The sequence below is a fragment of the Cryptomeria japonica genome, chromosome 2 (assembly GCF_030272615.1).
Source record: "Cryptomeria japonica chromosome 2, Sugi_1.0, whole genome shotgun sequence".
Lineage (NCBI taxonomy): Eukaryota > Viridiplantae > Streptophyta > Pinopsida > Cupressales > Cupressaceae > Cryptomeria > Cryptomeria japonica.
Window position 1 is genome coordinate 408449065 of NC_081406.1, and position 12586 is coordinate 408461650.

The 12586-nt window shown below is 35.7% G+C and overlaps 1 protein-coding gene across 1 annotated transcript; it reads right to left on the reverse strand.

Annotated features, from left to right (window-relative positions):
* Window positions 1-8662: 8662 nt before the first annotated feature.
* Window positions 8663-10009, reverse strand: LOC131061991 (uncharacterized). Its single transcript, XM_057995822.2, has one exon. The coding sequence runs from the start codon at window positions 9907-9909 to the stop codon at window positions 9073-9075; it is 837 nt and encodes a 278-aa protein (XP_057851805.1). The 5' UTR covers window positions 9910-10009; the 3' UTR covers window positions 8663-9072.
* Between the last annotated feature and the right edge of the window lie 2577 nt (window positions 10010-12586).

Below are 12586 nucleotides of genomic sequence, written 5' to 3' on the forward strand. Positions count from 1 at the left end.
TCAGATGTGCAAGCATGAACCAACTCTATGTCGGTGAGATTGGATGCATGAGAATGTGATGCCACATGGAGCTAAGGTGGCGAATATGCAGATGTCGTTTATGTCTAGTGTCAAAGAGGTAGTTGTGTTTGGTCGACATTAAATGTTGATTGCAACAATCACGGAGTAATTGCAGAGTGTGCGGCTCGATGAAAGATGAACGACAGAGGAAGATCAAAGATCTGTTGGTGCCATGATCGATGCTTGATATCTGATTGCAGATTGACCTCAAGAAGGAAACAACTGGATCATAAATGTGTCGATTGATTTCAAGGCAGAAGAACAGGGTTAGATTTGCTATTTTTAGCAAATATGCATTAGATGATGGTAAACGCGTACAGATGCATTCCTCCAATGCAAGCGATCGATCCAAGGTAGATTGGATAGGATCTTATGAATATTTGTTCGGTGGAAGAGACCCTAACTGACTAAAATTTGAATTGGTTTTTGGCAGAAAAACTTGTTTATAGATACGAAAGCCAAAATCAATGGAAGTGTGTTGGTTGAATGATGTTGCATGAGAAGACTATACTGGATAGAGTGTTGGTATACCTATGTGAGTAATGAAATTAGTCTGAGTCTGTTTGGAGAAGGTATTAAGTGTCTGATTATTAGAAGGAGAACCGGTAAGAGGGTTTAACCGGCAAGGTCAAGGCTACTAGTGAGAAGGTGGTAGAGAATCGACAGTGACAAATAGTTGTGGACGAGATAGAGGTAAACCAGAAGAGAAGAGGCAGTGTGCTAAGGGAAGGAGGTATCGGTAAGTAGCAGCAGTGAGAAGAAGAGAGTAGAGAGTGATAGAGGAGATCCAGCAAGATAGTGACTGAGTTGTTGAAGATTCAGTCAGAGTAAGTAGAGATCTGGTAAGGCAAAGGAGGTACCTTACCGGCAGGGAGGATTGTATTGAGAGGTTACAAGATTCACTTGTAACTAGATTACTACCTTTGCATGTGAATATAATGTATTGTGATCATTGAGTTGTAGCTCGGTGCAGGGGTTGTAACTCCTTTGGGTTGTAGCCCATAAACCAGCAGGGGTTGTAGCTCCTTTTGGTTGTAGCCCATAAATTAGTTAGGGGTTGATGTTCCTTGGGTTGGTGCCCTAAATCAAGGGTTGGTGCTCCTTGGGTTGGTTCCCTAAACATTGTAATTAAGATTCATTGTGAGGCTGGATTCGAGCAGTAAACTCCAGCATCATTGCTCACCGAGGTTTTTCCCATCTTGGGTTTTCCTCATACATACTGGTGTTATGAGATGTCCCTTTGTGTGTGATTACATTTGTGTTTAAGTCTCCCCACTAACCGGTAAGTCTACATTGTGTTAGATCCCATAACTGGTATACACACATAAGTTAGTTAAAGGGAAAAAGTTAAGAACCACTGATTCACCCCCCTCTCAGTGATGCATTGTGTCTAACAATATATGTAGTGTTAAAAAAAATTATATTTTGATTATATTTTTCTCATAATAATATTTTAAAGTCCAACATAGCTGAATTTGGTAGTTTTCATTTAGTGTCACCTTTTTGTCTACTAAATTTATGATTATCAAAAAAAATATATACTCTTTTGGAGAACATTCTCTCATTTAGTGAAAAATATATTTTTTAAATTTTTTTAATATCATTTAATATTTATTTTTTTAATTTCTAATCAGCTTCTTTTTTAACTTAAAAAACCTACTCGCAATGTTTCATTAATAAAAAATATTAAAATTAATCAAAATCCAAAAAAATTATATGTCTAGATTCGTGATTTCGAGCTCTAAAAAAGAGTTTGTTTGTTTTTTTTTTTCTAAAAAAGTATACTGCCTAAAGAAAAATTGAACAGAAGTGAAAAGTTTCATAAATACAGACAAAATAGGCGATTTGGCTACCACATCACCTGCCACATAGGGGAGTCTGACCGAACTCAATCCGAATGGACTCAATCCGATCGAACTTAGCTCAGATGAACTATTTTGAATTTATTTAAAAAATTTGAGCTCAAGCGCTCACAAAAAGTGCCTAAATGGCGCCAAGAGTCCGGCTAAACTGAGTCCGACCGAACTCATGGTGTTCAACTGAACTCAGTTCAATCAAACTCTTGGCGCCATTTAGGCACCACGCCAGTGACACGGGGCACCACATGGTAGGGTGGTAGTCTGGCTAGACTACCCCTAGTTAGCCCTAAGTGCGACACAACTTCATGCTTTTGCCCCCAATGTATCCAACAAACACATTAAAATTCTCAAAAATATCATCAACAACATCAAACATGACAAATACCCTTCAAATCCACTCATGTTCCTTGGTATTTGATATTAAATCCTTTTTATGAATTGAGGTTAATCTTCCCTTCTTTTTGGGGTCTTCCCATAGTGTGTTAGTTAAGGTGGTGGTGGTGTTGTGACCACCAAGGTTCAAACCCCCGTTGGGCCATTGTGATTGCAAGCTTGTATCCTCACTGATCCAATGTGCTTGTGGATTTGAGCCTTAGCATTGTAATATGGGGATGAGGTCCCCCGTTTGTGACCTCATTGATTCATAGCTCCAATTCAAAAGAATTTCATATGGAACCAGAGGGCATGTCATGCCACCATCACTGGTCACATTAAAAAGTTTCCCCCAAAAATGAAAAAAATCTTCTCTTCTTGCATATCTCACTATAACATCTCATTGATGAGAAATATAGAATATATTTTTGCATAAATCGAAGCTCCTAGATGAATATCACCCTGTAGCTCTAAATCATCTAAATGGTCACAACCCTCATTGGGCCATTGTGATTGCAAGCTTCTATCTTCACTAATCCAATGTGCTCTTGGGTTTGAGCCTTAGCATTTTTATATGGGGATGAGCTCCCACGTTTGTGACCTCACTGATTCATAGCTCTAGGTCAAAATCATTTCATGTAGAGCCAAAGGGCATGTCATGCCAGCATCACTAGTCACATTAAAAAGTTTACCCAACAATTAAAAAACAATCTTAATATCTCACTATAACATCTCATTGATGAGGAATGTAGTAATATATTTTTGCATAAATTGGAGCTCCTAGATGAATATCACCTTGTGGCTCTAAATTATCTAAACCAACAACTATAATAAACACCTTAGAAAAAGAGAATTTGAAATTACTGACCTTGTCCTAAAGGTAAATTAAATGAAAACCAATCAAGATGGGGAAAGAAAGGAAATTTAAACCTACCTAACTAGGCCCATACATCATTGTAGCAAATTATGGGTCAAGAGCATACATGTTGGCTAAACCACGTGGCTAGGAACTTGAGGAACCCATAAAAACAATTTATCTTAATCACTTTCATTCTTGAAAAATATTTCCATCCTATAAAAATTCAAGAAAAAAGGGAAATAGATTAAAAAAAAAAAAAAGGAAAGGAAAGGAAGAAAAAAATACATAGAAAAAAAATAAAAAAAATTAGAAACAAAATTAAAAAAAAATCCAAAAAAAGAAAGAAAAAAAGAAAAATCACCCTCATGAAAACCAATTTTTGTGTTTTCTTTGGTCAAGCATCATAATAAAAATCTATTCACAGACATATGTATGACAATCAATAGCCCTCTTATCTATAAGTACCTTGAACATTAGGGGCATTGAGATTATTTGTATATTTACCCACCCACTACTATCCTTCAAACCTTATGTAGAATAAGGGATAAAACCTCAATCAATGCTTTTGAAAAACATCTAAGACATTCTATATTACTATTGTGATATTATGATATGAACCTTTCAACCTTAGTGTCATTTGGTCCTTTAATTTTGACAATATCATTGTGTACCATTCATGACATTACTCCTAGTTGTTAGCATTCCTCTTATCACAAGAAAAAAAAAAATAATAACATAATATAATATTGGAAAAAATTGAGATCCAGGAGGCTCACAAAATCCTTGGCTTGGAACTTTAGTTAGCTTTTATCACCATGGCTTGGATGACCCACCCATCACTCTCTATATCATGATTTTACAAACTAAGGGGACGAGAGGCGCCTAGACAATGTTACTTTTTATCCTATTTGATTAAGTTCTCAAGGCGTACTTTTTCATGAACACCATAGTTTTTTATATTAAGATGTGTCGAAGTTATAATCACGAGTATGTGTTTTTTTAATTCTTTATTGGTTTTGTCATGCATATTTGTGTGTATTTATTTTCTTTTATCTTTTATAATTTTTGAGTTATTCTTCTATGCATGTGATGCATCATCATGGTGCATTATATTATGATGCATAATATTTATGCAAAATTAAAAAAATGTTGTTTCAACATATCAAAATCTCTTCATAGATTTTTAACATGTACTTGTGCTCATATATTTAAAGAATATATCATACTACTTCATTTGTATTTCCTCACATATTTATAATTATCTAATAAATCTGTCATCCTCGCCCAATTCATTCATATCAATTACCCACCCATCATAATTTCAAATTTGTGTCTCATTCAACCATCCCATCCCATCTTTCACTATTCCTTCTCCATCTCATTTTTTCCACCCTCATCCATTTCTCCTTAACATTCATTTTTTCATTCATTTTCTTCATCATTTTAAATCCCTTCCTATATCACTCAAGTATTCAACTATTCACCCATGCTAATATTAGTTTCATCCATTTAAAGAATACACCAATGCTCTTCAAACTCATATACTCTCAAGAGATATCCCATTTTCCAATTCAAACCCAAATATGAAGCCTATCCAAGCATTGAAGCATCCTTTGAATCCAATCTTAATCAATCTACATGTTGTTCTTAGGATATATTAATCTCATATCAACAACATTATCAATAATCCTTTTGTTATTCTTATGATATATCATTCCCACGTCAACAACATTGTCAATCAATCGAATCAATCAGTTCATAATATTTGATGCTTGAGGTATATCTATCACTAATGTCATATTACCAAGTATCTATATTTACTTTCTTTGAAATGGCATTGCTTCTTAGTCACAATGTCGTTTCAAAATAGGTTAAAATGTAGACATTGAAATCTTGCATACGTTCATCTACATGCCACCACCCATATCTCAACACCTAACACCATAATCACTCATACACTCATTAAAATGATGTATATGTATTCCACTTTATCAAAAACAAATTGATTAAATAATCTTTATTATTTAATTTATTTAAATAAATTAGTTTCTTGCAAATACTAAAATATCAAAACAAAATTCAAGTAAATCTATTATCCACAAATAGATTGATTAAAAATCACGATTCACATTCCATAATTAACTAATCAATCAACATAGTTAACTAATCAATCAATTTAGTTAATAATTCAATCAAATCAATTAAGTCATGAACAATTTAGTTAACAATTCGACCAAACTAGTCAACTCATTGATCAAAATAATTAAATAATTCAATTATATGAGATAAATATCTAATTGCTTCCATGCAAATGGATAATAACTACCACCTCTCCATATCCATTCTACCATTAATTGGGTAAACCGATGATCTAAAATAAAATCCTATTTGTGTCGACTTGAATTTCATCCTCAGATCGTTACCTGTAATAAGTTAGTTTCACAAAATACAAATGAAAATGCATATAGGAAATCCAAACTCAACCAATGAAACTGCATGAAATACATATGAAATAAAATATTAATATTACCTTCATGGCTTATGTCTCATTGTGTCCTAACTCCACCGTTCTTGGTTGCAGGTGGTGTGCTCTCAGACAATGCACTGATGGCTTCCAAGATGGCATATGAAAAATGGACTGATAACTTGTAGTTAACTGATACTATGATATGCAAATACTACATGGTTATGCTAAAATGATTATGCTATTTTCTATTTGCTTCAAAACTAAAACTCACGAATGCATATGATTAGCTTGGAAAATGCACTTTAAGTCTCTTGAAGTCTAACTCTCTCTCAACTGAAGCTCTTGATTTTATAGACTTTGAGAGGATGAGATGATGTGGCTTAGATCAACGATCATGATCAGATCTACGGATTTGGATGGTTGTGAGCAAAGGTGAAGGTTGAGAGAAAGGGGGAAGGAGAAGACAAGTGTCACCCATCTCACCTTGACTGGGTTGCTAAATGAGGGAATCTAAGGATGGTTGGAGAAGATTTAGGCATGAGAGGACAAATGGACTCAAGTCCTTCCTAAGATGTAGAGGGTGTTGGAGAGAATATAGGAAATGGTTATGAAATATGTGTACATACACAATATTCATTAAATTTGGTGGTTGAAGATAAATGATAAATTAATTTCCTAGAAACTTATCTTTTGTTAGATCTCACACTTACATTTGGCATCAAATGGTATTACATGGCAAAAATTCTTGTTACAAATGTGTTGCATTATCATTGTTAAGATACTTTAGGTTTCAAAAATACATAATAATTAATTATGTTTTAATTGAGTTTGTCCATGGTAAATTATGAATGTTGTAATAGTGTAATAGAGCTTTTTGTGTTTAAGTTTGTGATAAGTATGTTTGCTCTGTGAACACCGCACATACCTCGACCTTTGGCACACGTCTTGTCTTAGGATGTTTGACTCACTCCTTGTCTGCAATGTGGTTGTTTTACTTAAAGGGATTGCATTATCGCCTTGCCCTTAATACCATGATGTGCTGCATCTCTTTTGCAATATTAAATAAAGGTTCTCACCTACTCTTTGTGCATTTGTGAAAGTAATATCTTTCTTCACCACCAACTCTTCTCCATCTAATTTCCTCTAACTAACATTGTTAAGGCACAAATTTGCACCCTACTAAACTATAAGTTTAGCAATCTGGCCTAACATGGGATTCACTTCTGCATGTGGGCAATGCGCAGCTTGAAATGAAACCTCCGGTTCTTAGGCCGGTTCCTATTGGATAATCACCTGATACTCTATAATATTGGACTAACTTTGCAGGGTAAAGGGTAAGAAATTACAGAAAAGGTACTTAAAACTGAACTAAAATTAACTAGAACCTGGTGATACACCAAAATGTGAGAGATAAATGATTAAAAACTGATCTCAGTCTGCAATATTCTACTTTAATTGATAAACACTTCTTTCCTGTTATACGTTTGCATAAGTATTTCATAATAAGGTCTTGAGACGAACCAATGAGGAAATAATAATGTTTCACTCAAAAATTTTGAACTTTAAAACACATACTATGACCTGCAAACATACATACGTTCCTATATTAAGGTACTGACTAAGACAAGTAAACAAGGAGTAATATAACTCACAAATTTAGCTTCATCAATCATGCTTGTACACAAAAATTGGAAGGATAACAAGGTTTGATTCCATAGAAAATCGCTCCAAAAGATGCTGTTTCATATATCATATCTCCAAATCTGAGTTACAAAATCTGTGCAAAAGAAAATGCTAAGGACAAGAAAAAAGTCTCTCAAAACACTATTCTTGCATAAATCTGAACTAACTCCAAATGAAGTGTCTTCAGGCATTAAGTACAAAAACCCCCAACTGATTGGGTCGGATGCAAGAAAAGTGCCTCAAAAAGAGGAGTCTAGAAGACACCAAAGAGGGCTATAAACCTGGAAAAGTCTTCCTTAATAAATAATCAACCCAAAAGATCACTAGAAACAACCTCAAAACACTTAACCAAGTAATAAAAGCTCCCCAAAATGGTGGAAAAGTCCAACTTCGACCCTTTACCTAAAAGTGCTCCAACCTCCCTAGATTCACTCCATTTGGTTTCAAACAACCTCATGTTCCTATAAAAACGTTCTTGTCTCCAAAATTATCTCAACTTCTTTTGAATGTTTCCCAAGTGGTTATGCATGATCCTATATGCTCTCCTTATGTCTCCAAACTGAAAAGACTTCTTCAATGAGAGCCTTATCTCTCCTGAATTAACTCCTCCTTCAAAACTAAGTCAAAAGACTTAGTCTCCTTCTTGCATATGGATATACCTTTTACATTTCGAATAATAATATTCAATTACAATTTATAATTGCATTGTAATTAAATACTTTTTACAAAGAAATACCAGCTTTTTGAAACAAGAATGAAAACAAAAATATAATAAAAATAAAACATATTTGATATATTAATAAACATCTATTTATCGAATATGTTTGATTTTTATTATATTGCATATAATAAAGCCCAGCGGACTTGAGGGAGAATATAAAAAATGATAAAGGGTTTTTGTAACCCTAAAAGTTTCGCACTCCATTGTATTTCTCATTTTGCAAAGTGCGAACAGCAAAGAAGGTTCTGGAGGGTTTGGTGCCGCCATTGACATTCTGATTTTTTCATGAGGGTTCGTGATCTATAGGTATGGAAATGATTCCTTCGATTTTGTGGCTTCCTCAAAATCTCTTTGAAGCATCCTATTATTTTCCTTCTCTTCTAATAAACTCCTTTTAGATGCCTCTAACTTGCTACTTAAAGCTGCTGACATTTTTATTTTTTTGCGCATTCAAAGCCGCAAATGAAGTTTCAGCTGTCTTGCAAATTTTGGATAGTTCTTCCTTCAAATTCTCATTAGAGACTGTGCTATCTTTTAATTTCTTACTCAAAAATAATATTTCATTTCCTGATGTATCCAATGCTTTCCTAACTGAACCCAATTCACTGGACAGTTTTCTCAACCTTCCAGAAATTTGCAAATAATTGCAAATAATCTCTTATAATATTTTATGAGATCTCCAGCCGAACATTCTTAATATCATGTTCTCTGATTTATCTTCCTGATTACCTAGCATCTCTTACAGGATGTAGTCAACTTCACATGAAATAACTTAATGTCATCACCTTCTTCTATTCCCCTTCTCCATATTCATCATTCCACTGCCGCAATTCGAGAATGCTTCTTGCATCTGCAGAGACACTGGAACAAACCTTTTCCATAGCTTTGCGCATATCATCCATGCTTATGGGCCGCAGTTCTGGTGTTTTAGTGGTTGGAGGAGGTAGACGTCCTTCAGATTTTGCTCTCTCTCTCTCCTTAGATTCTTGATCTAATAGCTCACGTATCCGTTCATATGCAACAGTTGTACACAAACTCATATAAATTTTGATCAGAAATGATATTCCCCAGAAAGCACCAAACTATAAGAAGATCTGTCAACAAAGACTACCTTCAAGTCACTTCCTGAATATCCATCAGTAACAGCAACCAATTCTTCCATATTAAATTCTGGTGCCAAGTCTTCATTCACAAGGATAACCTTAAGAATTTTAGATCGATTCTCAATATTAGGAAGATCAACCATTAACCTCCTTGGAAACCTTCTGATAACTGCCTCATCAAGATCAAAAGGTCGATTTGTAGCTGCTAGAACCAGTACTCGTTCCTTATCCCGAGTTCGAAGACCGTCCCAACTAGCCATAAATTCATTCTTTAGCTTACGCATAGCTGAATGTTTTGAGTCCTTCCCTCTTCTTCCAAGCATACTGTCCACCTCGTCAATAAATATTACACTTGGGGCTATCTTGTTAGCCAAAGTGAATACTGCTTTGACATACTTTTCTGCTTCACCAAACCACTTTGATGTAATTGTTGACATTGAGATATTAATAAAATTTGCTCCTGCTTCCGTGGCTACAGCCTTTGCAAGCATCGTTTTTCCAGTTCCAGGAGGGCCAAAGAGGAGCAATCCTCTGCAAGGCTTTCGTAATTGTCCTTTTGTAAAAAGCTCAGGCCGCTGCAATGGAAGCATAACGAGCTCCCTAAGTGCTTCCTTAACATTATCGAGTGCCCCAATACTATCAAAAGTAACTCCCAGTTCATCAGGAGGTATAACTTCAGAGAGGAGTATTTTCTCAAAATCATTGTCACAAGTAACATCCTTCAATGATTTTTTCATTGGTGAAGCTCTTTGCACAGATAGTAGCTCTGTAAGGCTTTGTTGCATGCTTTATGCTGTTATAACCAGTCTTCCATTGAATAAGACTGGCTCACCATCATTCTGCAAATGACGACTCACAGCCCATCCCACCACCTTCTCTGCCATATCATGAATAGTAAAGTAAAAGGTTTCATATTTAAAACAAACATGTCCCTTTGATACTTCAGTTGTTTTTTTTTATCATTCCACTTTGATATTCTGAGATTAGTTACTCTAAAGGGTATGTCGGGCTCATACCCGAAGGGAGCCTCGGTCAGGGGCACATGCCAATTAGAGTAACTAATTATCTGCACATGAAACAAACACATTAGCATAAACATTTCTTTTTCCTGAAGCAGTGATTTGTGTCTTTATCTTTCCCGCCCTTTTCAAAACAGAAATATGATAGGCTATGATAAATGATATGTTGTAGGATAATCCTTCATTGCTTAGATCTGTTGGATCTAACACCTCTTCTCTTTTGTGCAGGAAAGTAGGGGTTTTTCAGAGTCTGAAGATCGAGAAAACATCCATAAGGGCAACGGGGCAGGCAATAACCAGTCAAAGCAACCCAAGGCAATGACTGGTTATCCTCACACTCATTATTTGATTCTATCCTTTTTTGTTTTGGATATGTAGGAAAGATAGAAATGCTAAGCTCACGGCTTGTGTGAGGTTTTAAGAAACTCAGTGTCTATAAATATGCTTCAGATGCATGAACTCAATTTGTAATCTATCATTGTTCAATACAAATGAAAAATACGCCTTTTTTTCTTTTTAAACACTGCAATGTACCTTTTGTAAATGCAATCATTTGATAAATATGCATCCTTTGGCTAAAATTACATGGGTAATGAAATTTTAGATAACAAACATTTCTTTTGTAAGTCATTGCGGTCATCTTGGTCTAGTCGTGGTATTATTTTCGATAAATTGGCCTCTTTTCTGGATTTTTCTGGCCAATTCCTCGAGGGGGCATCCATAAATGTTGTCATTATTTGGGGCATATTTGTTGATTGTTCTTTGAAACAACACTCATAATCGCATTGTCTCAAAGAGCGGCAAAATGTTTGCATCTAAAAATGATCAACGCTTGTTGTGTCATACTTTAACATGTTTGTGTGACCTTATTTTAAGGTTTTCACATCCTATTAACATTTCTTCTGTGTGACCTTATTTTAAGATGTTTCCAATGGGGTCAAGGAATTTTTTGGGGCTAGGAAACTTTTGAAAGAAATCAATGGCACTTTTCTGGCTCTCATTCCCAAATCTCAAGGTGCTGACTCTATGGACAAATTTAGACCTATCAGTCTTTGCAATTCCCTTTATAAGATTATCTCTAAGGTTCTAACTTCCAGATTGCTATTTGTCCTTCCTGCTCTTATTAGTCACCAGCAAAATGGTTTTGTCCCTGGTCGTCAAATTCTTGACTCTATTATTACTGTCCATGAGAACATCCACTCTCTTGTTAAAGCTAAGAAGCAGGGTCTCATCCTAAAGCTTGATCTCTCCAAAGCCTATGATAGGGTTGACTGGTCTTTTCTCTTGAAGCTTCTCATGTCTTTTGGTTTCTCGCCCAGAGTTTTGGATCTCATCACCCAACTTATCACCTTCGCATCTTTTGTTGTCCTTATCAATGGTTCCCCTTCTCCTTTTTTCCAAGCTTCTAGAGGTCTTAGGCAAGGGGATCCTATTTTTCCCATCCTCTTCATTATTATGGCAGAATGTTTTGGAAGGAGTATGGAAAATTTGGTTTTGCAAGGCTCCTTTAAGGGTCTCCACCCTTCCTCAGTGGATCTTGTTTGTTCACATCAACAATTTGTCGATGATACTATTATCATGGGGGAATCTAGTATTTCTGAAGCTAAAATTTTGAAGAGTACTCTTTGTAAGTTTGCCTCTGCTTCGAGTCAACTAATCAACTGGACAAAAAGTGAAGTTTTTTTCATCAACACCCTGGAGAGAAGACAACAGAGAATCAGTAGAATCCTGGAGTGTAGGATTGTTGATCTTCCTGCTAACTACCTTGGTCTCCCAATGGGCACTTCTCCTCCTCACTCCTTCTAGAGTTCTCTAGTGGACAAATTCCAGAAAAAGTTAGTTGGCTGGAAAGGAGCCCTCCTAAGTCAGGCTGGAAAGCTCCAACTTCTTAAAGCATCTCTTCTAAGTATCTTGATATATGCTCTTAGCCTTTTCAGAATTCCAGTTAAGTATGCTGATGCTATCAAGAAAATCCAAAGAAGATTCCTTTGTTCTGGGGTTGAGGACAAGAAAAGAATGTCCCTGGTGTCCTGGGACCAGGTCTGTAAATCGAAGAGCCATGGAGGTCTGGGCCTGAGGAGGATCCAAACCCTAAATGAAGCTCTTCTGTCCAAACAAGTCTGGAGTATGTTTCATCTAGATACCGAATGGTGTAAAATTTGGCGAAGTAAGTACTCTCTTCAGTCCTCCTCCCATTCTTCTTTTATCAATTCGGATCTTAGTATTAATGGTTCCCACATATGGAATTATGCTTCTAAATGCAAAGAAAGTATAGCCAAAGGAGTGATCTGGAAAGTTGGTAATGGTAGGAAAGTTAAATTCTGGGAGGATCCCTGGCTTTTTTATAAACCTTTGATAGAAATCAATGAATGGCCCCCCCATGCTCCCTCTTGTATAAGATCTTTTGGCTTCTTAGTTGCTGAGTACTGGACTGGTAACAAAT